Here is a 24,339-nt window from a genome sequence, read left to right on the forward strand (position 1 = left end):
CACCATCTCTACCATTGTGTCCTTGAGCAAGACACTTAACCCCAAAACTGCTCCAGGGGCGCTGTACTGCGGCTGACCCTGCGCTCTGACCCCCTCCGAAGTGTGGTAACTTGAGAGGGGATATGCGAAAAGACGAATTTCAATGTGCCTCGTGTACAACTGACAAATAAAGATAACTTAACTTAACTTAACTTAATATTATATGACCAAAAATTGCCTGACAGCAAGCATAGTATGTATCCAGCCTTATACAATAAAAGGAGGAGCAAAATAAAACCGGTGCAACAGGTGGCAACCAAAGCTGCCGCCCTGCCACTCCTTAGTGTACACATACTTGTATCCTGTATTGAAAAGTACACAGGTAACTCATTAATCTACCTATACACTACATGACCAATAAACCAAATACGTTAATACTACTATTGTCCTTTCTACCAATTTATAAATTCAAAGACAAAGCAAAAGCGTGAATATATTTGATTGGATCCCATGCAAAAAAATCAGCAGAGGTTTAGGTCCAAAGCAAGATCTTTCTTTTATTTGTGCATAATGGCGATTGACTCAAAGCCTCCATAAGGTTACAAAGCTATGTCCGTAGGTGTAAACTGCCAGCTCACACGTCACTGTCCATGGGGTTAGGGGGCGGCATTGCAGGTGCTGATGTCATCATTTATACGTCCTCATGTGCCACAATCCATCATTCAGATAGTGAACGTTCTCAATTCCGATACCCTTGTTGACTTTTCCTCTGTTTTCAAGAGACAGATTACAGGTCAGGCGACAGAAGAACAGCAGCAGAACAGAAGGTTTTGCTCGTTTGAAATGAAAAAAATAAAACTTACATGCTATCTGCCGACATCTTCATAACACCAACACAAAGAGCGTGTTGTTTTCCCTCTGCCATTATGGCCTGCATCCATTCGTTAAAGACATACACGTAGATAAGACCTTTGTAGAAATGTGGAAGGAAGGTGATATTTTTACATAGCTTCCATGTGCTGCTGCATCACGTATTAAAAGGATACAACTACTGTGTCAGCGTTGGATGGGTACAGTTTAGCACCAGGTGATGTCAGCCCAGGGCACATGATGTTGGCCCCGCTCAAGACAAATTTAATTGCTCCTTTGTCAACTTGCTGGTGTGGAAGAATGGAAGGATCTACAAAAGGGAAAGAAATGAATCTTTAGCATGAAGGAAAGTCAACCACGACCGTCAACCAGTTGGTAAAAGCAGATCTTACATTTATGCAACAGTCTGAGGGTTGGGTAGAACGGTCCTTCTCTCTGTCTGAAGAAGAGCAGTTCTCCGTTCACTGTCAGAATTTCAATGTGTTCATGGCTGTGGGGAGGATAGTGTGAATATAGAGACTGCATAAGGAAATACACTTTACTTAAGAAAACAAAAAACACCTACCATCTCACTATTTTGACAGGGTCCTTTTTGGGCATTATGTGATTGAGCCATGACTCAATGTCAGGAAACTGGTCCAACAGCTGATTTTTGATGCCTTTGATGACTGACGTTTTCAGCTGGATGCAGTTCGACACATTCTCCTTCTCATCAAATCTGAAATTAGCAAACAAAAGACTCTTTTTGTATAGTGATTTTTGTACAGAAAACAAATATTTTGTTTGTAATCACAAGTTGCTAAGAATATTTTGCCAGGTGAATTGATTAGTACACTGAGGGCTTCTACGGTATATTTACTTCAAACAAACAGTGCTTATTTCACTATGGTGCACAATGATTCCACATTGTGGCGAATATTGGTATTAAGCAATGATGGTGTGGTTCCAGTATCCACAGTACGCAGATGTATTGAGAAGAGAACAGCAGATACATAAATGCATACATTATTTAAACAATTATGCATCCAGATAATCAAATGAAACAAGTGTAAAGATAATTCACTTCTTTTCAATACATACAAACTGGGTTTACATAACCATATCACCAGGAGACTATAGTCCGATACATGCACTGAGTAAGTGCATTGAACAAATCAATGATTGGATGTGCCAAAATTGTCTTCAATTAAACAACGACAAAACTGGAGTAATTGTCTTTGGTGCCAAAGATGAACAATTAAAAGTCAGCGCACAGCTTAAATCTGTTATGTTAGAAACCAAACACCAAGCCAGAAATCTTGGTGTTGTCATAGACTCAGACTTGAATTTCAAGAAACACATTAAATCAATTAACAAGTCAGCCTATTACCACCTTAAAAACATATCAAGAATTAAAGGGCTTGTGTCTCAGCAAGATTTAGAAAAACGTGTCCATGCATTTATCTTTAATAGACTACTGTAACAGTGTCCTTGCAGGCCTTCCAAAAAAATCTATCAGCTTTAACTAATTCAGAACGCTGCTGCTCGAGTACTCACTAGGACCAAAAAAGTGGATCACATTACCCCAGTTCTGAGGTCTTTACACTGGCTTCTTGTCACTCAAAGAATTTATTTCAAAATATTGATGTTGGTTTATAAAGCCCTAAATGGTCTAGGGCCAAAATACATTACTGATCTGCTGATACGTTATGAACCGTCCAGAGCCCTTATGTCGTCTGGGACAGGTCTACTTACAGTCCCCAGAGTTAGGACTAAACAAGAAGAAGCAGCTTTTAGTTTGTATGCACCAAATCTTGTGCATACAAACACAACTCTCAGCTCTTTTAAATCAAGTCTGAAGACTTTTCTGTTTCCATTTTAACCTGAAATTTTTATTTTATTTAAATGTTCTATTTCTATTCATTCGCTTTTCTAATGTGTATTATGTATTGTAATATTGCCCCTGTAAAGCACTTTGAATGGCCTTGTGTCTGAATTGTGCTATATTATAAATAAACTTGCCTTGCCTTACATCCTGTAAAAGGGAGATTTGACAGCTCAAAATGTTGTCGTAAAAAGGTATGTTAATTGTTGATTATAAATAAGTGAAATTATGCTGAGCTAGTAAACGATGTGCCAAAATATTCCCAATTGTTTTAGTTTTTTTGATTCATGGATGCTTTGCCTTGTACATAGGCGTACGTTAAATGTATGTAGTAATCAAAGAAAGGTCGGACGCAGGTCAGATCTAATACAATGACAGGGGATCTCGCTTTACATCATAACTAAAGTCTGCTTGTCTCTTTTGTTGAACTTGAGGCAACAGCAAACTTGTAGACACGATGTTAATCAGTTAGCGTTAGCCACCTAGCTGTTAGCTAACGTTACAACCATGAATATAAACAGCAACGTACTTTTTAAACATCCTCGTTGGTCGCCGTTGCCTCTTTCCTCAACTGCAGCAAAGCTTGTCCGAAATTACTGCAACGGATCGGGTAAGGTAAACACGAGCAAATGGCAAATACCATTCATCTATCAAGTGATGCTACAGCTATTCCACACCTGTTTCGCAGTAGAGGGCCGTCTGTATGGGGCTGTATGGGTTTTTCGTCAGTTTACGACTGTTGTTTACGTTATACGGTAGGTCCGGAGAGCGCTTCCCTCCTGTCCTGTCACCTTTCTTTATAGGTCCATGCCAGTCACCCAGGGTTAATTCTGTGTTAAGAATTCTGGTGTTGTTTGTTTGATGTTTATCTTAAACAAACAGATAAACAAAATAGTCTATCAAGGCTTGTAGCAGCTGTCAGATATTATGAAGGTTCCTACAGTGACAAGACAAAGCAGTTTTTTAGTTTCTTTACCCATCAAAAAGCCTGTTCCCCAAAATAAATAGGCTTCTGTGTGAAATGTATTTAAATTTAACTATGGTCCGCTTGATTGACTCTACACACTGTAAAGTGTATAGCTTAACATGTTTTAATGGGCTAACTCTTTATGTTAAACCACTAATGAACTAGGCCTACAACTTACTTTTTTTTTTATCATTTTTATGCCCAAAATAAAATATATCATGGATAATGTTATTTAAATTGTGTAAAAAAAAATCTAATTCAGTCCTAATTATCATTGAGTTAGTATGCTGAAAGAATGAGTGACAGATGTTTCATTGATCAATCTGTTATCACTTTGTGTTACTTTCAAGTAGCCTACATTAGGGGATCCATTCTAGGCTACATAGTAGGCCTACATTTACTTCACATTTCTGTAACACAAACTGTATTTCATTCACATTTAACACAACACACTATTTGTCTTAAAACAATACATTACGCTTAGTTGTCATCTCCGCAGATACAAAAAGGGGAAAAGAAACGAAATACTATGAAACTGTAAAAACTATTGTTGTTCCTTCATACTTTGATCATTTCACGGCATTGGTATGGCGCCATCTTGTGGCCACTACAGTTACGACATTGTAGTCTGTATCAGAAAGAGAAAACACACGCTTGGTCAAAAAGTGAAGTACTTCCGGCGGGGTCACCGATGAGCTTTTACGAGCTAAATTGTTCCCGTGTTTAGCAGCAGACGTTTTAGTATCATGTTAGTGTATTTCTTCGTTGTAGCTACATTTCTCATGCAAATCATTTTGTTTAACGGCAGCTCCGTTTAACCGCCCTCTCTGAACGACTGTACACCGCGGCGGGACCGAGCGAGGCGAAAAGAGGAAGCACTCGCCAACCATCTTTCTCCTCCTGCCAGCAATAACAAGAAAGAGACCAGGCTGGACTCCAGTGGAACTGTGTAGTTTCCAATTTGTTGCCTATTTTATACTGGATAAAGAAAAGGGACTCCGTGTAAAGATAGGCTAAAGCTACCGGACACTGAGGCCATCGACCCCGCCAAAGCCTGGAAGTTTTGGATCAGAAGACTGGCTGTTAAGAATTAGTATTCCCCGTTTTTTCATGTTTCCAACAGGTTTATCTTCCCCTAATCCCCCACCACCGCCAACCCAGGAGGCTAGATCAGCGGCTACTGATGTCAAAAACGAAGGCGGCAGCATTACATCTCCGAAGAAGAGGAAAATAAACGGCTCAGAGAGGGAAGACCCCAGTGGCACGATCTCTCCTTCGCCTCCCAAGACCCTGAATTCCTCCTCCTCTTCTTCCTCCTCCTCCTGCTCTCCCACTCCGCTGCACATCCAGAAGAAGTTGAGGTTTGAGGATTCAGTGGATTTCATTGGGCTGGATGTGAAGATGGCTGAGGAGGCTGCCGCTGCTTCGTGCTCCAATAACAAAAGCAAAGCCGGGTTCCTGTCGGGCGGCGGCGGCGTGGGACACCACGCGAACGGGCTGACGAAGACCGCAGCCTCCGGCACCTTCTCTAACAGCAAACCCGGAGCCGCCAAGAAACTAGTCATCAAGAACTTCAAAGGTAGCACATACATGTACTGTGATTTAGGATGCACCAACATTAACTGAACAGCATTAAACAACTCAACTCAAAAGTACATGGGCTCTGTATATCAACAATGTGTCATAAGACATTAAAGCATAGTTTCTTTTTACCTTTTGCATCACAGCAACCAAAATATAAGGTGATAAAATGTCTAATAATAACACAGTTCAATTACCACATCAATCAATCAGAGGCCCGCATAAGTTTACACACTCAACACAACAGTTTGTGTTTTTTCTTATTCTTTTCTTGCATCATACAGAAAAACCCAAATTGCCAGAAAACTACACACAGGAGACCTGGCAAAAGCTGAAGGAGGCAGTGGAGGCCATACAGAACAGCACCTCAATCAAGTACAATCTAGAGGAGCTCTACCAGGTATGGCTCACACATCTGTTGGCCTCAACTGTGTTTAAGCGTGTCACTGATGCATAAACAGTCCTTTCTGACAGGTTGTTGTTTTTGTTTTTTGTCCCCTCAGGCTGTTGAGAACCTGTGCTCCCATAAGATATCTGCCAAGCTTTACAAACAGCTGAGGGCCGTGTGTGAAGAACACATCAAGGCACAGATTGATCAATTCAGAGAATATCCTTTACGACATGTTGTTGGTTTTGTGCTGCCTGATATTGATCTGATGCAGCCAAATAGCAGTAAAAGCTTTTGAATGACAGCCCACGTTTGCCTTAACTTCCTTCGTACGGATGCCCTGGACAGTGTGCTTTTCCTAAAGAAAATCGACAAGTGCTGGCAAGATCACTGCAGGCAAATGGTAGGATTTAAAACTTTTAATATGTCAAGTGGCGGTTGCTTTATCATTTGAAAGTCTGTTAACGTAACCCCACTTTCAACTTGTTATTTAATGTTCATGTTAAAAGGGATAGTCCACTGATCTCGTGTTGCACCTTCTTAACATTGGGGGAATCTCTGTCTGGTATATAGACAGTTTGAAATATCTGCATCTTGGAGTTTGAGGAGACAATTTGTGGGATTGTTTGGGAAAACCCCAGCAAAAGCAACCCATTACACAACCCAATGAAACAAACAAAAACAAAACAAAGGAAGAAATTACAAGAGGAAAGCTGGAAAGTTGTGAGAGCCGGACAGCTGACGAATTACAAGAGTATGTTTCAGACAATGACAGAAAGACAGACCACTCTACTGAAATCGAGAAATTAATATAGGATTGTAAGACGTGGCCTGACATTTGTAAACCCTTCCCATCCGCAAACAGTAAATACGGCTAACAGTTTCAATCGATCAGCAGGTCACGTTGGTACCTTCAAAGATGGCCGTGATATTTGTGAAATGTGGTCATCAAAGATGGCCGTGATATTTGTGAAATATGGCCATGTTAAGAAAGTCTTAAACCTAGTTCAGAATTATTTTACTTTAGCAAGTTTCTTTAGAGCCGTAGAAGACATTGTACAACGGTTTTACTAGACTGGGAAGTGCTAGTTCATCGGTAAAAGCTGTTCTTGGGCCCTTTAATTTGAATCAAACAAGAAAGTGTTTTTTTTTTCTCTTCTAATTTTCAACATTTGTCATTGTTTCACAGATCATGATAAGGAGTATATTTTTGTTTTTGGACCGCACCTACGTTTTACAAAACTCAATGCTGCCATCAATCTGGTGAGTGAAAACCCATGTCGACTGTTTTGCAACAGCATTGGGCAGATTTCTGTTGAAGTGTGTGTCTAACAGTCTTCTCTGCAGGGACATGGGTCTGGAGCTATTCAGGTTCTACATCATTAGCGATCTGAAGGTCCAGAGTAAAACCATCGACGGGATTCTGCTGCTCATCGAGAGGGAGCGAAACGGAGAGGCGATAGACCGCAGTCTGCTCAGGAGCCTGCTGAGCATGCTCTCTGACCTGCAGGTTGTGGACTGTTTCTTTACAAATTGAATAATTAGACACATGTTAATGTCAGTTGGCGCAGTTGAAAGCCTAGATAACCTGAATCTCTGTTGTACAACAAAGAGAATGCGGCTTGAGGTTATTACCTGCACAAGGGTGTGATATATTGTCAGATTTCTGTTGAAAAATGGTGCTAATGAAACCTGTGTTCTCTGCGTCCCCCGACAGATTTATCAAGACTCCTTTGAGCAGCGCTTCCTGGAGGAAACTAATCGACTGTATGCTGCAGAGGGACAGAGGCTGATGCAGGAGAGAGAGGTGATTTATGGGACCCTCATACTCTGGGCCCATATAGTTTGCCTCATTAGTCTTGTTTGACCGAAACCACTGGCCATATACAAACACTCTGATCACACTGCATGCATATGTCCAGTGTCTGCACTCTAATGTAATACCGAAAAAATATATATAATATATAGTATGCATCATGAACATGAATTGCAACATTGAGTCTTGATTTTAGCTGACACATTGGTTTCAGACATAATTTCACTCTTTATTGTCTCGACTATTTATTTTGCGACGATGCCAACTTGAAAATGAAATGGGAATTTACTTTGGGACATTCCTAGTAACTTGCATTGACTATACTAGATGCACAATCAAGCTTCAGATATTTAAATAAATATCTTATACATATTTATGCCGATATTTCAAAACTACAATGTGAACTCATGTAACAGTGATTCATTTAACCAAGATAATAAGGCTAGCTTCAGGCACCTCATTTACCTAAAACTCTGGCTGGGTGAACATCTTGTTGGTTATTTGCCACTGCTCCTATTATTTAATTCCACTTGATTAATCAGTCTCTGGAGGCGCGTTTTGAATGTTGTTTGGTTGTTTTAAGCTGTAGAGACCTTCAGTATATTGTAAAGTGGTTAATATTAAGAGATCACGATATAGTTGCAACTTAAATGCCACTTTTCTAACTCCTTATTTTCATTTCTTCTAGGTACCAGAATATCTCCATCATGTCAACAAACGCTTGGAGGAGGAGGCAGACAGAGTCATCACATATCTAGACCAGAGCACACAGTGAGTGTTGGCCTGTGTGTTAAATTGCAAACTGAATACTACAAGAGATGAACTTGAAACCTGAGTTTTTTTTTTATTCCATTGTTCAGAAAACCACTCATTGCTACTGTGGAGAAGCAGTTGCTGGGTGAACATCTTAGCGCTACTCTACAAAAAGGTGAACAATAGTCAGCGCTTAACATAAACGTTTAAAACAAGTATCACTAGTCTTGAGTTCTGACGTCCGACCTTGTGTTTTTCTAGGGCTGACTCACCTGCTGGACGAGAACAGAATTCAGGATCTGTCTCTTCTCTATCAGCTCTTCAGTCGAGTGCGGGGTGGCGTTCAGGTCCTCCTGCAACACTGGATAGAGTACATCAAGGTACCATTCAAAATCTGAAGATAGTGCACTATGAAAGTGTTGAGCTCACAGGAGTTGTATTGCTGGATTCTGTTTGTAACTGTTTTTCAAATGTCTTTGAAAAAAAAAAAAATCCACTTTAGGCATTTGGAAGCACAATCGTAATAAATCCAGAAAAAGACAAAACGATGGTGCAAGAGTTGCTCGACTTCAAAGACAAGGTGGACCACATCATCGACATCTGCTTCATGAAGAACGAGAAGTTTGTCAACGCAATGAAGGAGGCTTTCGAAACATTCATCAACAAACGGCCAAATAAACCAGCAGAGCTCATAGGTCAGTTGCATTTCTCCATCTATAACTGCAGACTGTAAATGAGCATAAAATCATAATCTTTTTGGAATTACGTGTAATATAAATATTCTCTTTGTTACAGCCAAACACGTGGATTCAAAGCTAAGGGCAGGAAACAAAGAGGCAACAGATGAAGAACTGGAGAAGATGCTGGATAAAATCATGATTATCTTTAGATTCATCTATGGTAATGTTTACTATCAAACTGGTTTTAGTTTATAGTTGACCCGTGTGGTGGTTGTTGATGTTTAAAATGATTTTCATTGTAGGAAAAGATGTTTTCGAGGCCTTTTACAAAAAGGATTTGGCCAAGAGGTTGTTGGTTGGAAAAAGCGCCTCTGTGGATGCTGAAAAATCAATGTTGTCAAAGCTGAAACACGGTGAGTTTAATCCACATTGTCACATCTTGACAAACACACACACACACACACACACAGACACAACCCCCACATGACAGACTTGGATGTAGAGTAAATAACAGAGCAGGGAATCTTGACCCTGAATGCTCTTTTTGTTCCCTCAGAATGTGGAGCCGCGTTCACGAGCAAACTGGAGGGGATGTTTAAGGATATGGAGCTTTCTAAAGACATCATGGTGCAGTTCAAACAGGTGAGGACAATAACAGTGGCTTCAATATCTTGAGAAAACCATGAGACGGTTTGATATGTTAAAAAAACAGAACATGAAAATTGCAGCCCAATTACAATATTTTGTTTTCATCAGGGATCCACAAGTATAACGCAGAATCACTTATATTAACCGTTCTCATGTGGCAATGGACTAGTGTGGGCAAACTAGCTTTTGAGTTTGTATGTATTTCACAATACAGATGTCTATCATAATTTCCACTAGCCCTTATTGACGTTTTAAAATGTCCAATGTTGTCCAAAGTGGAATAAGGGAAGGTTTAAGTTGACTTAAAAAAAAAATGTGTCAATCGGCTAAAATCTATTTATCAAGCAATCCCATAAGCGCATATTCGTGGTAGATCATAACAGGAATAGCATCACCATGTCATGTTGTAAAATCTCTCCTCATATTATAATATAAACAGCATTGCTGTGTGTAGACGCCTTCTTGACATATCTTTCCTTGGTTGTTATGAATGAGTCAGAGTCATATTTGCACTTAAAACCATCCTTTCGGTTTATTCTACTTAGCAATTAATACAAATTTTTTTATCTTGCTGCAGCCAAGTTGTATGGCGTGCTACGTGACTGTGTGTATGGTCAAAAACCGTTTGTCTTCCGGGTAGCAAACTGCGGAACCACAGATTGGTTCCTACTTATAAAAGACCCTTGATTGGCTCTTACACTGTGTTTCGGAATCCAATAAGACTTTAAACACATGGATTTTTTATTATTCAGACCTTCACCAACACAGCCCCTTGTGTTTTGTCTTTTTTTAACACAATGCTGTTTTAAGTCTGAACCCCCTTAAAAAGATTTTGTTACTTAGGGGCACTCGTTGTGTAGTGGTTTGAGCGTCCCCCTAGAAGCTCAGTCCTCATCGCAGCAGACAACGTTTGAATCCGAACTGTGGTCAGTTCTCTGCATGTTAAAAAAAATAAAAAGATTTAGTTTATTGTCGTGATAACCTAAAGTAATACATTTCAATCTGTGTAGGAGGATGACATTTGTGTCCCATTTGTGTTTCCGTAGTATATGCAGTGCCAAAACATTCCTGGCAACATTGAGCTGACGGTGAACATCCTCACAATGGGTTACTGGCCAACCTATGTCCCGATGGAAGTGCACCTGCCTGCCGAGGTTATTGCTAAGCAAATATTGAAAACATGATTTTTTTTTATAACCTGCCAAGCAATAAATATACGCAGTGTCGCTTTCTGACACCTTTCTTATCTTTTGTCCAGATGGTTCGACTGCAGGAAATCTTCAAAACCTTCTACCTGGGCAAACACAGTGGCAGGAAACTGCAGTGGCAATCGACGCTCGGCCACTGCGTCTTAAAAGCTGAATATAAAGAGGTGGATAACTCATCTCTATGCATATTCTGGTTGTAGTAGCTAATTAAGGCAAAGTTAAATGTTCTCTTTGATTTTTCCTACAAAAGGGCAAGAAGGAACTGCAGGTGTCGCTTTTCCAAACACTTGTGCTACTTATGTTTAACGAAGGAGAGGAGTTCACCACGGAGGAGATCAAACTGGCAACAGGAATAGGTCTGCATGAACACGGCCCTTTTGAAGAATGAATGGGTTGTCAAGTACTCATTATGCAACACGCTGATCTAAAGCACTGTTTGTGTGTCTGTTTTGTTTACAGAGGACAGTGAACTGCGCCGGACTCTGCAGTCACTGGCTTGTGGGAAGGCGCGTGTTATCACCAAAGTCCCCAAAAGCAAAGACGTCGAGGACGGGGACAAGTTTTCTTGCAATGACGACTTCAGGCACAAGCTCTTCAGGATCAAAATAAACCAGATCCAGATGAAAGAAACGGTACAAGTATTCATCTAGGAGTGGTTTCCTCCCATCAGAGCCTTCAGTGAGGTGTTTTTAACTGTTTGCTTTTCTCCCAGGTGGAGGAGCAAGCCAGCACCACAGAGAGGGTCTTCCAGGATCGTCAGTATCAGATTGATGCTGCCATTGTGCGGATCATGAAGATGAGGAAGAGTCTGAGCCATAATCTCTTGATGTCCGAAGTGTACAACCAGCTTAAATTCCCTGTCAAGGTATTAAGCACAACACTGTGCCACTGTATTTACAAAAAAAATATTTATTTGCATAAACACATAACATACATTACTCACACACCTTTTGACTAGATTTTTGTTATTCTTTTAAAAATTGTGACCACAGTATGTACAGTTAAATATTCAGTTTCTGTGTTGGAAAAAATATTACACATTGACACTGTTTCTGAATGTGCTCAAACATATCTTTGAACATTTTAAACTGCCATTCATCGTTATTTACCATCCTACACATGCAACAATATCAACTATTAGCTCCTATCAATATACTCAGTTTTTTTATTTTATTTTTTACAACCTGACATTAAAGTGGCTACGAGGAACTTTGATTGGTGGCCCCTTTGGATAACCAGTAGTATTTTTACGACGCCAGCTGTCGTAAAGCTGTTTTCTAGCGCGTGCTGGCCGGTACGAGTGTCTAAAGGTGCGAACACACTGCACTCCGCCGTCGCGGCGATAATGGGCGGCGGGTATAGAGCGGTTCACGCGGCCAGGGCAGGGCGGCGCGGCCGCCGCAGGAGTTGAGAATATTGAACTTTTTGCCGCCGGCCGCGCCGCGATAGCCAATCCTCGGCGGAGGACACAATATGACCCAATATGATCACGCGGCGCGGAATCTGCGATTCGCGCGGCACCGCGCCGCGGAGTGCAGTGTGTTCGCACCTTAATGATTAGGACGTAATATAGTGCATGTCAGTATTAAAAGTGTGAGGGCACCGAATATTTTCGGCTCCGTGAGAGTGGTTATTGACACTGCATCAACTCAATGCCAGTCAGAGCCACACACACCTGATTGCAATGAGTTGATGCAGTGTCACTAACCACTCTCACGGAGCTGAAAGATTCCGTGCCCACACAGAGAGCGAATGAACGAGAGACAGCAGTATGGATCACAATGAGTTAATGTGTTTATGTTGTTGTAAATAATGACTATTTTAGATGAATAATGGTCATCTGATGATGGTGAAGCAAAGTAAACTTTGTTTTAGTACCGTTCATTCACTCAGGAGTAAACACTGCAGGACTAGTTCACTCGGGTTAAATTGTTTACACGTTGCTTGGAAACGCCCTCCTCCCGCCCGTCTATCACTCTCCCTTTTAGCTTTTAGTTGTTGTTTATTTAATTTTCTTTTTTATTTGATGGTCCTGCCCCTTTATCAGCCATTATGACGACAAATAATAACTGTCTCAATCAATGCTCCCCTTCCCTTACCTGGTGGGATAGGCTACTCAAATCGCGTTGCTGCGCCACACTGAAATCTGTGACCAATACGAATATGTGACCATAGAGCCTGCATGCGCAAGCCGAAAATCAGACTGGGTGACGTGTGCGACCAGACCAAAGGCATTAATAAAAACTATATAAAAACTGCTTTCTTTGCACTGATGGTCTCGTTTGCTCTTAAAGGTAATTTATGATTATCAGAGGAAAAATTAGGCTGTTTTAAAGATATTTAAAAGTTCCTCGTAGCTGCTTTAAAGGGTCATTTAAAGGCCTACTTCACCGGTTTGAATATGAAGGTGTATTGAATTCCGAGATCCTATGTAGTATAAATGTGCGAAAAAAATTGAAATCGGTTCATCCTAGCCTGAGAAAAGGCAGAAAGAGTGTTTTTTTTAACCCTATATTTCTCTTTCTCGTGACATCACAGAAAGAGAAATATAGGGTTAAAAAAAAAACTTACTTTGTAAATATTACTGTGATGTCTTTTACTGTGACATCACAGTAATATTTACAAAGTACGTTTTTTTAACCCTATATTTCTCTTTCTGTGATGTCACGAGAAAGAGAAATATAGGGTTAAAAAAAACACTCTTTCTGCCTTTTCTCAGGCTAGGATGAACCGATTTTTTTTTTTTTTTGCACATTTATACTACATAGGATCTCAGAATTCAATACACCTTCATATTCAAACCGGTGAAGTAGGCCTTTAAGTGAAATCCATTTTCTGAAATTTGAGCGCAGGCTGTTTTGGGTACTATTATACAGAAGCAACCACGCCCCCATCAGCTCAAATATTCAGTTAGGGACTTGCATCAAAAGACCGGTCCAACAAGAGAAGCCTGGTGGACCTCTGTTTTTATTGCTCATAAAAGAAGGACTTTTGTATTTGGAGCAATCCTGGGTACGCGTCACAGCTGAATCAGCTTGTCACTTTGATTACCTCACACCTTCAAAGTGTAATAACCAGAATTCCTGGCATGTACCGCATGTGTTAACCTTCCTGTCCTCTTCCCTTTCAGCCTGCTGACTTGAAGAAGAGGATAGAGTCTCTCATTGACAGGGACTATATGGAGCGTGACAAGGAGAACCCTAACCAGTACAACTATGTGGCTTAAGAAAACTAAAAAGTGACAGAGACAGAGGTGCAGATAGTCCAGTCAGGCTGAGTTGATTGGTCTCTAAATCTTTTGCTCCAGTGGACGGTAAACTATTATCATCTTTAACCCGGCGACCGACAAGTGAATGGATACTGCTCCACATGATTTTTGTCAGGGGTCTTGCGATCCTGTGGACTGCATGCCCATTGAAACGAGAATATTGTCCCTATTTCTCAGTGCCTCTGAGAGAGTTGGGCTTCCGTGGACAGACAAAGAAGACACACAGATGTTGTTCCGTTTGCTCTTTTTTTTTAATGGAGATAAAAATATTTATTTTCAAACTTAGATTCTTCTTTGTCCATAGTTTGAATCAAAATGCTCTTTGTTATCAAGTCACTTTTTTTTCACTCAGTATCCCAAGCAAATACTGACCCACTTAACATTGCTCTAAATGTACCACACGTTGGAGGAAAGAAAGGATCCAAAAAAATTAAACTGATGCTTGTTTCTTCAGTCGGTGTCAAATGTGGGACTATCGGAGTAGCATTCATATTATTCAGTTAGAATAGAGAATATCTGTGTGATCTTGCAGCTTAGTTTTACAATTTTTACAGCCATGTAGCCACCTGATAAAGCTGTGATCATGAACGTACAAAGCGTTCAAAGCAGAGTTTGTGCCAAAAAGATGAGCGCTTCTTTTGTTATAGGGTGTATTCAAGCTGCTAAAACTGTTAACTTGTAAAAGTACGTGCATTTGCGTTTCTCATCTGTTCCGTGTTTGTATGTTTTTGTACATACTTCACTAAAGTGACATTTTAAATGATCTCAACTGACAGTCCACTGCTTTTAGGTTTGTGTTAACCCTTAGGGAAATATACTTAAAGCACAACATCAGAGCCCAGACCATCTTCCCTGGTGTGTTATACCACATACACTATATATTTTGTACGCCTCCCCGGGCTTGCAAGCCTTGCTGAAAAGTGTGGGGGAATTGAGAGTGGATATTCTCAACAGGAGGAGAAATATGATTGATTATACATGCCCTTGTTTGTATGAGTCTGTTAGATTTATTGCTTCAGATTAAAATAACTTTCAGTCGGGTTTTCTTTTATCAATCACTGGTTGTTATTACCAAACACATTCCACTGTGTTGTATAAATGTAGTCCAGTAGTTAGCTTTTTTCTTTGATGGTCTGAATCATGTGTTTTTATGATCCTTAAAAATGCATGCAGTACAATAATCGACTTTGTAAAGGGGAGAGGGATTCAAAGCCTCGCTGTAGTCCCCACCTCTCTGGTCCTGTCATATGACTTCCATTTCCTGGTACAGTCGGCAGCGTAGCTTCATCCTCTTCCCAAACACCGCTGTCTGAGCGTCTTCTCTCCGGTGGCTTACACTCCAAACTAAAGGGCCATCATGTACAGATATGGTGCATTTGTTTTGTTCTTCGCCTTTGGCATCGGTATGTATGACCACTTCAGTTATTTGTTAAGATGGTGAGGTGGGGCGGGGGGGGATGCTATCGGTTTCTTCTTACAATTGACGTGATTAAACTTATGGGACAGTCCAGGCCTAATTCTTCTGGAAAGAGGCTTTAAGAATATTTTAAGCTGTAATCATTTTAATTTATGTACATAACTGTGTTTATATGGTGGTTTTACGGTATAGGCCTTAGTACAAAGCCATCCTCGGCTGTTAATCGGGCGAACAGTCCAGTCGTGATGTTTTGCTAATGAAGCTAGCTTTGATGCTAATTGTGACCTACGTCAACAATATTACACTGGAACACCGTCAAGTCGACGTATGCGTCACAAGAAACCACACGCTTCGATACAAATGCTTGTTATGTTCCCCAAACAGTTTTTTAACGACCATACTGCGCACTAAAAGTAGCCGTGAAGACAGCGTTGACGTTTTGAAGCAATTTCGTCCGTCATGTGTTGGCTAGTAGCTCAACCGTTAGCATACTGGTTGTATAACAGTTGTTTTGAAGCTAAAGTTTGAGTTGGTGATAAAAACCTGACACCGTCTAAGTAATGTCTGCTACTAAATAACGTTAGCTACACACAATAGGGTATCGAAGAGCGTAAATATGTTGCACTTAAACCGTCGTTTGCGCAACATAAATTGCATGAATGTTATGTAAACTGGCTAAAATTGTTGGCCACGTTTGGTAGTTTACAGAAAGTTGGCACGTGACACTTAAAATAGAACGCTAAGTTGATGTCACTTTTACTTGATGCACCTGACCTGCACAGTGATTTAGCTGCTTTGTCACAAAGGTTTTAGTTTGCTTTCTGTGGGAGGTACTTTTTCTCGAAAGATATAATAAGCTTCATTTATGTAGCCCTTAAAAAACATAGCTACAAAGTGCTCAACAGATTTTTTTTTAAACAAAAAATACAATTAAAATAAATAACTGAGAAAATACATGTACTTTACAAACATTAAATGCCCCATAAGCCATAATGGGAGCAAAGGACAGGATTTAAACAATTATGAAAGACATTAAAAAATGATGAAAAAGCAGGCTTAATTAAAATCTGGAGAAAAAACAGGTTTTGAGGAGAGATAAGGACAGTGACTTGTCTTATTTCCCTAAAGGTAGTTTTTTTTCCAGAACCTCTGGCCCTGATAGAAAAGGCTCTGACACCTTAAGTTTTCAGCCTGGACCCTAACCCTCGGACTACATGGGGGACTAAAGGGTCTAAAATATAAATTGGAGACAGGCCATGAAGAACCTTGAAAGTGATCGATAAAATCAATCCTAATCCTAAAACAAACGGGATGCCAATTGCCAATGCATGTATGCAAGATAAAAACAAATCCTTCAACCCATCAGGTTCTGTGACATAATGGGGAATGTGAGCTATGTTCCCAGTTCCCACTTTAAATGTTTGTATCGGAAATTATCACATGTATTTTGAAAGAGTCACAAACATCTATGTGATTTAAGTTCATGGGACTCCTATGCTTTTATAACTTTATGGGATTTTACAGAGTTGCTCCTGTTATTGTTGCCTAGCAGCCTAAGTGATGACAAGGCATATTGTCATTCGAATGGACCTTGGCCTCTCTTCTGTTAAATTGTATACCGTTTTTCAGAGCCAGTTTAAAGGTGCAGGGCTTTGTAACTCTGCAAGAGGGGTAGAACATGTTTTATGAAGATACTGTCGTTTTGCATTTTCTTCACTTCAGTTGACTTGGGGTCATCGAATGCTTGTGTACATAAAAAGTGAACTGCAATATTTGACACAGACCGCAAACAAGGACAATTCAAGCCTTTGTCTAGTTGCATCTCCCAGTTCGAAATTGGTTTTTTTTGTACAAATAATTAAATACAGTAAATAAAGTTGTTCTGCCCATATTTGAACCATTTGGATTTAACATCATTCCTATGTGGAATTGGCTGTGGATGTCACCCCATGTCAGAAGGAGGAGGATGGTGGTGAAACTGAGTGACTTGGTTTTTGTTTGCCTAAAAATGTCTCAGTTCTTAGTCTCTCACATTGTCGAAGACAGACTTTATATGAATTGTCGATGAATTCCCACTTTTTGCAGCTACATTTTTAGTGAAGAGTAACCTACTAAATAATAAATTAAAATAATTTTCCTTTTTCTTTTCAGGGTTCCAGTCGTCACATGGCATTACAGTGGAAGTCAAAGACAAAGGGAACAACTTATGCCTCTATGCTAATCTAATGGTCAATTTATCAGTCTCGTACGATATAGGTGACAATAAGGTGAGTGTCTGGCGTTTAAGCCCAATAACCACACTATATTCCACTGTGAGCAAATTGGGCATTTTGAGTTTGCTATTAAAGCAAAGCAGCTCTGGTCTTATCAGGCCACGTCGACAGCCTGACTATCAGACAAGACCTGTGGAAGCTAATGTCATCATGGGAAGAGGAAATGAGCGTCGGTCTCTCTACAGAGTAAATAGCTAGATATTTTGCTACTCAGCATTTCAGTTAGTGAGGTTTCCTTGTGCATATCCTGCGATTGTTGTGCCCCATCTTTCCTCAAGCGAGTTGTTGTGTTGTAGAAAGAAGCTCACAGAAACAGTCATGTTTAATAAAGTTAAATTATGCTCTCTTTTAGAGTGCAACAGTCGAGTTTGAAATTCCTAATGACGCCAAACCAGATGGAAGTGAGTGTGGTGCAGCGAGCTCAATGTTGAAGCTTGATTTTGGGGAAGGACACTCCTGGAGTTTGAACTTCACCATGAATGAAAATACTTACCAGGCAGACTCCATCACATTTTCCTACAACCTCAACGACAAGACCACCTTCCCTAATTCTGTATCAAATGGTAATATTTTTTGCCTCTCAGTGCAATTTAAAAAAAATTAAAAAAAAAGACAGTAAACTAAAAAATCCTCGTACTGATGCTAACGTGCTTTTTGAATCTCTTTTTAGACACCACCAGTGTTGCCATGAATCCTCACATTACAGATGTAGGCGTGGAAACCTGCTACTCTTGCAACAGCAAAGAAATGATCGAGTCTGATTCGGTCAACCAGACACTTTGGAACGTGCTCATACAGGCCTTTGTCGTTAACGGCACCAAGAGTGAGAGCAGTAAGTGCAAATCCAGTCCTCCTTTCAGTAATGTGTCACTCCTGTTTAACAACGATCGTTTAATTCTCTCGTTTTCTCCTTACACAGCTATCGTTTGTGCTGCCGACGAGCCCATAACCACAGTTGCCCCCACCACTCAAGCCTCCAATACCACAACTGCTGCCCCTACGACTCTTGCGCCCAATACCACAACTGCTGGCCCTACAACTCTAGCCCCCAACACCACCACCGCAGCACCAACCACTCTAGCCCCCAACACCACCACTCTAGCCCCAAACACCACCACTCTAGCCCCAAACACCACCACTCTAGCCCCCGTCACAAACGCTACTACCACTGCCCCTCCTCCTACCACCACCCCGACCCCCACCCTCCCCACACCCGCCACTGGGAAGTACAGCATCAAGCCCGACGTAAACAGCACAGTCTGTCTGTTAGCCAGCTTTGGCCTTCGGATTGGTCTCATGCAAGGGGAGGTATACATATTCATAAACCGTTATTATAATGTTTTGATCTCGTTAATCCCTCTGCTTTGAAGGTGATATACAGAAACAGTCCTTGCTGATTTAAATTTGATTCCCTTCTCCTCTCCTCCCTCTTGCACAGAAACATGAGGAGATGAACTTTGACCCGAATGGCACCACAGTCTCTGGGTCGTGCGGAGTCAACAGCAGTGAGCTGATTTTGAAGTCCACGGCAATGACCATCATGTTAACTTTCACCAATGTAAGCCCTTAACGTTAGTTTTTTGTATCCATTTGATAAACTTGCTTGGTGACATTAACTCATGATAACCAAGAATATTAAATTATTTTATATATTACAGGTTACTTACAGCTGTCCGTATATACTCCCCCCCCCCACCCCCTGCACCTTTTCCATGTACTCTTAATCAGTTTGTGTCGTTTTTAAAATTTACTCAGGATTAACTCAGGTTTGTTTATTTTAAAAGGAAAGCGCACTGGTTATGTGACAGAAAATACAAAATTATGCTTCACACTGTTTATTAATCCTATGCGGGCTTTTATTTTACTAACCAAATATCTTTCCCTTTTTATAAAATAAGACTTTCCCAGACTAAATGATACTTCAAATAACCATTATTTCACAGTGCTAGTCTTCTTTTAAATTTTTTTTTTTTTAACAAATTATCATTTTTAATTTTCAGTTTTGAAAAGATAGCTTTGTTTCTACACGTTTCCTTCTTGTTTATTGTTTCATACAGGTGGTTGGAAATGACCCAATTTATGGTTCCAAAAAATACTGTAACATGGTAACTAACATTGTATGTTTTCCACAGATCTAGAAAAATAAGATGTTTGTATCCTGATTGTCCTGGATGCCGAGTCTGTTTTAGCCGTGTAGTCCAATGGAGAGAGCGGCTATGTTAGGTTTTTTGTTAATTTTTTTCTAAAGTTGTATTTTCCCTCTAAAAGGACACCAAGAAATTTCGCCTGCATGCACTGAACGTCACCGGAAAAACAAGCTCTGGTAATCACAAGAAACAAATTCACCCACATTAACCAGCACCACTCAGAGACATTGAGCTGAAGTTGACTATTTTCTTCACCTGTTTGTTTCTCAAGGTGTAGTGTTTTCTGAGGCAAACACCAACCTGAGTCTGTGGGAGGCGGCTGTTGGTAGCTCCTACATGTGCAACAAGGAGCAGAACTACACCATCACCAGTCTGCTCACCTTCTTCACCTTTGACCTTCAAGTGCAGCCCGTTGGAGTCAAGACGGGTGTTTTCAGTACAGGTAGGTTATTCTTTCATGTTTGCTGACCACGCCTAGATCAAACTGTGTTTTTTATTATTTTATATTTGCAACCAAATGGATTGAAGTGGTAGTTTTGACCAGTTATGAACCGGAGTGTCATTTGGTAAGTAGTACAGACAGTATCTTAGTTAAAAGGTGATTTTCTCATTTTGAGCCGTTGTCCACTATGTGTTGACAATACATTGTTTGTAATGCTATTCATTTCTCAACAAGAAAAAAAAAATAGCCTACATGTGTTTAACTAATCTATTTAACCGTATAAACAAGCATTGTTAAATAAGTATTTTATTTTGCACCATTGACAATCACAAGAAGACAATCACATTTTGGTTCAATCAAGACTTTATTATTTTTAAATAAAAGTTTAAATGAAAATAAAATAAATCCAAATGATAACAAGAATTCATAACTTAATTCTTGTAAATGTCAAGCCAAATGTAGGATTTTTCAAACCAGATATTTAATCAGTAAGTAGCATTGACATCATTTTTTTTCGAAGCAGCTGAGATACTTCTGTTGCACTTCATATAAACCCAAATTAGAGAAAAAGTTATACGTATTTAAAAGCTTTAATTTTGTGAGACCCTGCCACTCATGCAATAATGTTTCTAAACGAGTCCATTGAATTCCTGCAAAAAAGAAATTCTGAACAATATACATCTCCTTTATCACTACAACGACCTTCATATTACACTGATTTGTATTAAGTGCATCTACTATCATCTGCCATTCCAAAGATGTTCATTCAAATGACCACAGTGTTATGTGTTCACATTAAAGTAGAGGACATTAAGTGTTGTATTTTGGCACTTGTGTACAGCTCAAGTGTTGTTTATAGATGCCAGATAATCTGAGCTGCTGTGCTGCTGCTTCACTCTTTATTTCTCAGGATGTGTTGCTGTTTAGAAAAAACCTTGTTCCACCTGTTGACTGACTCTCTTTTTATCTGCAGCCCATGAATGTGAATTGGATGACACCAGCATCTTAATCCCAATCATTGTTGGCGCTGCTCTGGCCGGCTTGATTCTCATTGTAGTGATCGCTTACGTGATTGGTCGAAGAAAGACTTATGTCGGATATCAGACCCTTTAAATCCAGTTTGGCAATCGATTCCTGAAATATCACGGGGTTCCCAAGCCTGGTCCTTGGCTTCATATTTGCAATTGTTTAATTGGCAAATAACTGAAAAAAATTCACAAGTCAAAATCTAAACTAAAGTCTCTGCTGGAGAAGCATGAGATGCAGTTTTTAGAGATGGTGTTGAAGTTATTGGTCGTTATGAGATATGAAAAGCACATGCAGTATTTATGCTGCCTCAAAGGGTCTAATAATACAATAATGATAACAAAAGCAAAATCCATGAAAAGATGGAGTTTTGGCATTTTCTCAAGGACCAAACTTGCCCACCCCAAATGTTTGTTTCTGTTTTGTTATTTTCTGGATGTGTTGTCCTTCCTTCCTTTGTTCAGTTTTTTTCCTTTTGTTGTGAATTTTGTATTGAGCAAGTGCAAGATACACACACACAACCTTTTAAAGAAAAAGTAATTGCAATCAAAGTAAAGGTGAGGTTAAATGTACAATAAAGAGCTGGACAGTAATAGGACTAATACATTTAAAGGACAATTTTCACACAGTTTTGGCACGAGATTAGTGGCTGTTAAACTTTGTATTATCCGGATCCTGCACTTGCTCTACAGACATTCCCTTTTTGTTTTAGTTTTCCTTTGTCCTTATTTAATCTTTGTGAACATTTGAGTTTTCAATTGCTTTTATATGGTTTGGCTTTTCATCCCCATAATCATTCACATTAAGACGATTTGCATACAAAAAAGGATCATTCTTGACAGCATTTCCTTTGATTATGATCAAGCATCTTTCTTTCTTTGCTCCCACAAATCCATTAATGGGGATGAAGGTCTGCCCCATTTACAAAGCTGTCAGAGGAAATATGTTTTAGGCAATGTTTGCTCCTGTAGAGCAGGAGAAACATTGGAATTATAGTTCTGGTCATTTGGCTCCAATCATATAAAAAAGTATAAGATCAAAGTGTTTGTTTGTTTAAACATTAATCAACCCTTTTCATGGATGACATTTTGGCATGTGTCAGGCAGTAGTAGTCCAGGTCAAACTAATGACATCACTTACTTTTAGTGAGTGTTCTTAATTCCACCTGTGCTTCTCCTACAGTTCCATGCCAAAATGTTCGCTGTATTAAAGACTCTTTCATTTGCACATGATCCAGTCAGAGAATAAATCTGAAAATAAAAGCTCAACTGTTTTTCTTCTGATTCAAATTTTTGGCATTAGGTTTAGAAAAGGGATAGTTTTGTTGTGTAAATATTCCCTTTCAGCACTGATGATTCTGAAATGAGGATATATACATATAAATGCACTAAGAAGCTCTTTACATTTTTGCATTATGTTGAGACTGTGTATAGGCCTGGGCTTGCCTCGAACACTAGGGCCGTAGCTGTATCGGGGGGCGCCAAAGCTCCCGTAAACTGAATTTCTAATGTCCCATGTATTTTTCTGTTCCTTTGATTACTCCTGTTTCAACTTATGGTTTGATCAAGCTAAGTTAAAAGTTCAGTAAAATGTTTTCCTTCATGTAGAGTTTAACACAGAAATAGTTAGACATTTAGTGAAATACCCTGATTGGTTTCTCATCTCATTAAATGGAACCACTTGTGTTGAAGCTACAGCCAGGGTTTAGCACAGTTAGCTTATCACAAAAGCTAGAAACGGAAACGTCTAGCATGGCGCTGTTTACACCTTAGCATTTTGCCAAATCCAACAAATAATATGATGAAATCTAGTGAAATATGCATAATTCTTGGCAGAAATGTGTTATTTTCATGTCTTAAAACTTGGTAAGAAGCTGAACCAAAGTTTTCAGGAGCTTTTTAAGTCTGGGGGGAATTAGTTTAGTTTGGAGTAATAAATGGAGGCAAGCCCAAGACGTGCATTTCTATGATAGAAAGCCAATGTGACATGTGGTAGTAGCTGTGTAATGTGGCGTAATTCTAGCGTGCTGTGTACTGTTCGCCTCGTTCCAGCTCTTAAGGGCTGGAGCGACATCGGCAGTCAACTTTATTGAATATGACTATAAATATTTTAATTCTTCCAGTTGCTTATCATTATTTTTGCTTTCCCAGGACATTGCACATTTGTATAAATAATGGCTCTAAATCAAATATGAGCTTTGATTTTTGCTTGTGGTTGTTGCTGTTCTGTGTATTTTTCAGCTTTGTACGAACTCAGTTGCCTTAATTATAAAGATGTTTTTTGCAGCACTGGTTTAAATGTTTGTTAATGTCCATCGTTCTCAATACATCACCCAACATGTTCATTATCATCACCATCCCAAATGTGCCTTGCTCAATGATAACTTACTGTTTTGTACATTCAATAGCTCAATGAAACTGTTAGGATACCGTTTTTGGTATGATTTGGCTAATTAATTGGTTCACCTTTCACTAGTTGAGGACATTTCACACACAATTGTTCAGCAAAGGGAAATAGTGCTGCAGGACCATCTTGTTTAAAGATAAATTCATTAGTGTTTTGTGGAGACGATGGTTGCTGGTTTCATCTCCATTCACTCATGCTGTTTTAGCTTATGATAAATGATTTTGAATTGCTGGTCAGACTGGAGTGAAGCATTTTAGTATTTTAAGATTAATTGAAATAAAAATGAGTTGCTGCCCTGGACACTTTTGTAAATGTTTCATTCCTTTTGTAAAACTTAAGTCTTAAATCAGGCTCCATGTGGATTGAAATACTTGGGAGATGGCAGGCTACTTCTCTCTATCAGGAGTTCATGCATTAACCATGACCTTTTCTTTTTCTGGAAATTCTTGTGTTCAGCCAATGAAACATTCACCCCTGTGCTCTCTTCACTCTCATCTAGCTGAGGATTGCCAGGATGATGGAGAGAGCTTCCTTGTTCCCATAGCTGTCGGAGTTGCCCTGCTTGTTCTTATTCTTATCGTTCTGCTGGCCTATTTCATCGGGAGA

General features: G+C 39.7%; 3 protein-coding genes across 3 annotated transcripts; 2 read left to right on the forward strand and 1 right to left on the reverse strand.

Annotated features, from left to right (window-relative positions):
- Positions 1-493: 493 nt before the first annotated feature.
- On the reverse strand, positions 494-3,408 carry mcts1 (MCTS1 re-initiation and release factor). Its single transcript, XM_080034996.1, has 6 exons — positions 3,243-3,408; positions 1,415-1,567; positions 1,242-1,339; positions 1,026-1,159; positions 843-910; positions 494-748 (listed from the first exon to the last, which is right to left on the reverse strand). The coding sequence occupies exons 1-6, from the start codon at positions 3,251-3,253 to the stop codon at positions 667-669; spliced, it is 546 nt and encodes a 181-aa protein (XP_079891122.1). The 5' UTR covers positions 3,254-3,408; the 3' UTR covers positions 494-666.
- Positions 3,409-4,370: 962 nt separating this feature from the next.
- On the forward strand, positions 4,371-15,063 carry cul4b (cullin 4B). The gene is made up of 20 exons (XM_080035278.1): positions 4,371-5,259; positions 5,546-5,661; positions 5,765-5,868; positions 5,983-6,052; positions 6,839-6,912; positions 6,997-7,159; positions 7,367-7,456; positions 8,154-8,236; positions 8,326-8,393; positions 8,480-8,598; positions 8,721-8,913; positions 9,014-9,118; positions 9,201-9,311; positions 9,455-9,540; positions 10,593-10,700; positions 10,805-10,918; positions 11,005-11,110; positions 11,214-11,386; positions 11,467-11,619; positions 13,885-15,063. The coding sequence occupies exons 1-20, from the start codon at positions 4,791-4,793 to the stop codon at positions 13,978-13,980; spliced, it is 2,601 nt and encodes an 866-aa protein (XP_079891404.1). The 5' UTR covers positions 4,371-4,790; the 3' UTR covers positions 13,981-15,063.
- A 229-nt stretch (positions 15,064-15,292) lies between these two features.
- On the forward strand, positions 15,293-24,033 carry lamp2 (lysosomal-associated membrane protein 2). Its single transcript, XM_080035694.1, has 9 exons — positions 15,293-15,425; positions 17,591-17,706; positions 18,065-18,275; positions 18,383-18,544; positions 18,632-19,020; positions 19,151-19,270; positions 19,981-20,035; positions 20,131-20,301; positions 21,275-24,033. The coding sequence occupies exons 1-9, from the start codon at positions 15,380-15,382 to the stop codon at positions 21,412-21,414; spliced, it is 1,410 nt and encodes a 469-aa protein (XP_079891820.1). The 5' UTR covers positions 15,293-15,379; the 3' UTR covers positions 21,415-24,033.
- Positions 24,034-24,339: the final 306 nt, after the last annotated feature.

The sequence above is a fragment of the Ammodytes marinus genome (genome assembly GCF_949987685.1).
Source record: "Ammodytes marinus genome assembly, chromosome: 10".
Classification (NCBI taxonomy): domain Eukaryota; kingdom Metazoa; phylum Chordata; class Actinopteri; order Uranoscopiformes; family Ammodytidae; genus Ammodytes; species Ammodytes marinus.

Coding starts and splice junctions, on each gene's coding strand:
- mcts1 (XM_080034996.1), bottom strand. Junction 1,340..1,414: donor CCTGTCAAAATAGTGAGATG/GTAGGTGTTTTT, acceptor TCCTCCCCACAG/CCATGAACACATTGAAATTC. Junction 749..842: donor AAGATGTCGGCAGATAGCAT/GTAAGTTTTATT, acceptor TCTTGAAAACAG/AGGAAAAGTCAACAAGGGTA.
- cul4b (XM_080035278.1), top strand. CDS start 4,791: ATGTTTCCAACAGGTTTATCTTCCCCTAATCCCCCACCACCGCCAACC. Junction 9,541..10,592: donor TCATGGTGCAGTTCAAACAG/GTGAGGACAATA, acceptor GTGTTTCCGTAG/TATATGCAGTGCCAAAACAT. Junction 11,111..11,213: donor CAAACTGGCAACAGGAATAG/GTCTGCATGAAC, acceptor TTTTGTTTACAG/AGGACAGTGAACTGCGCCGG.
- lamp2 (XM_080035694.1), top strand. CDS start 15,380: ATGTACAGATATGGTGCATTTGTTTTGTTCTTCGCCTTTGGCATCG. Junction 18,545..18,631: donor CGGCACCAAGAGTGAGAGCA/GTAAGTGCAAAT, acceptor CTCCTTACACAG/CTATCGTTTGTGCTGCCGAC. Junction 20,036..20,130: donor CACCGGAAAAACAAGCTCTG/GTAATCACAAGA, acceptor TTGTTTCTCAAG/GTGTAGTGTTTTCTGAGGCA.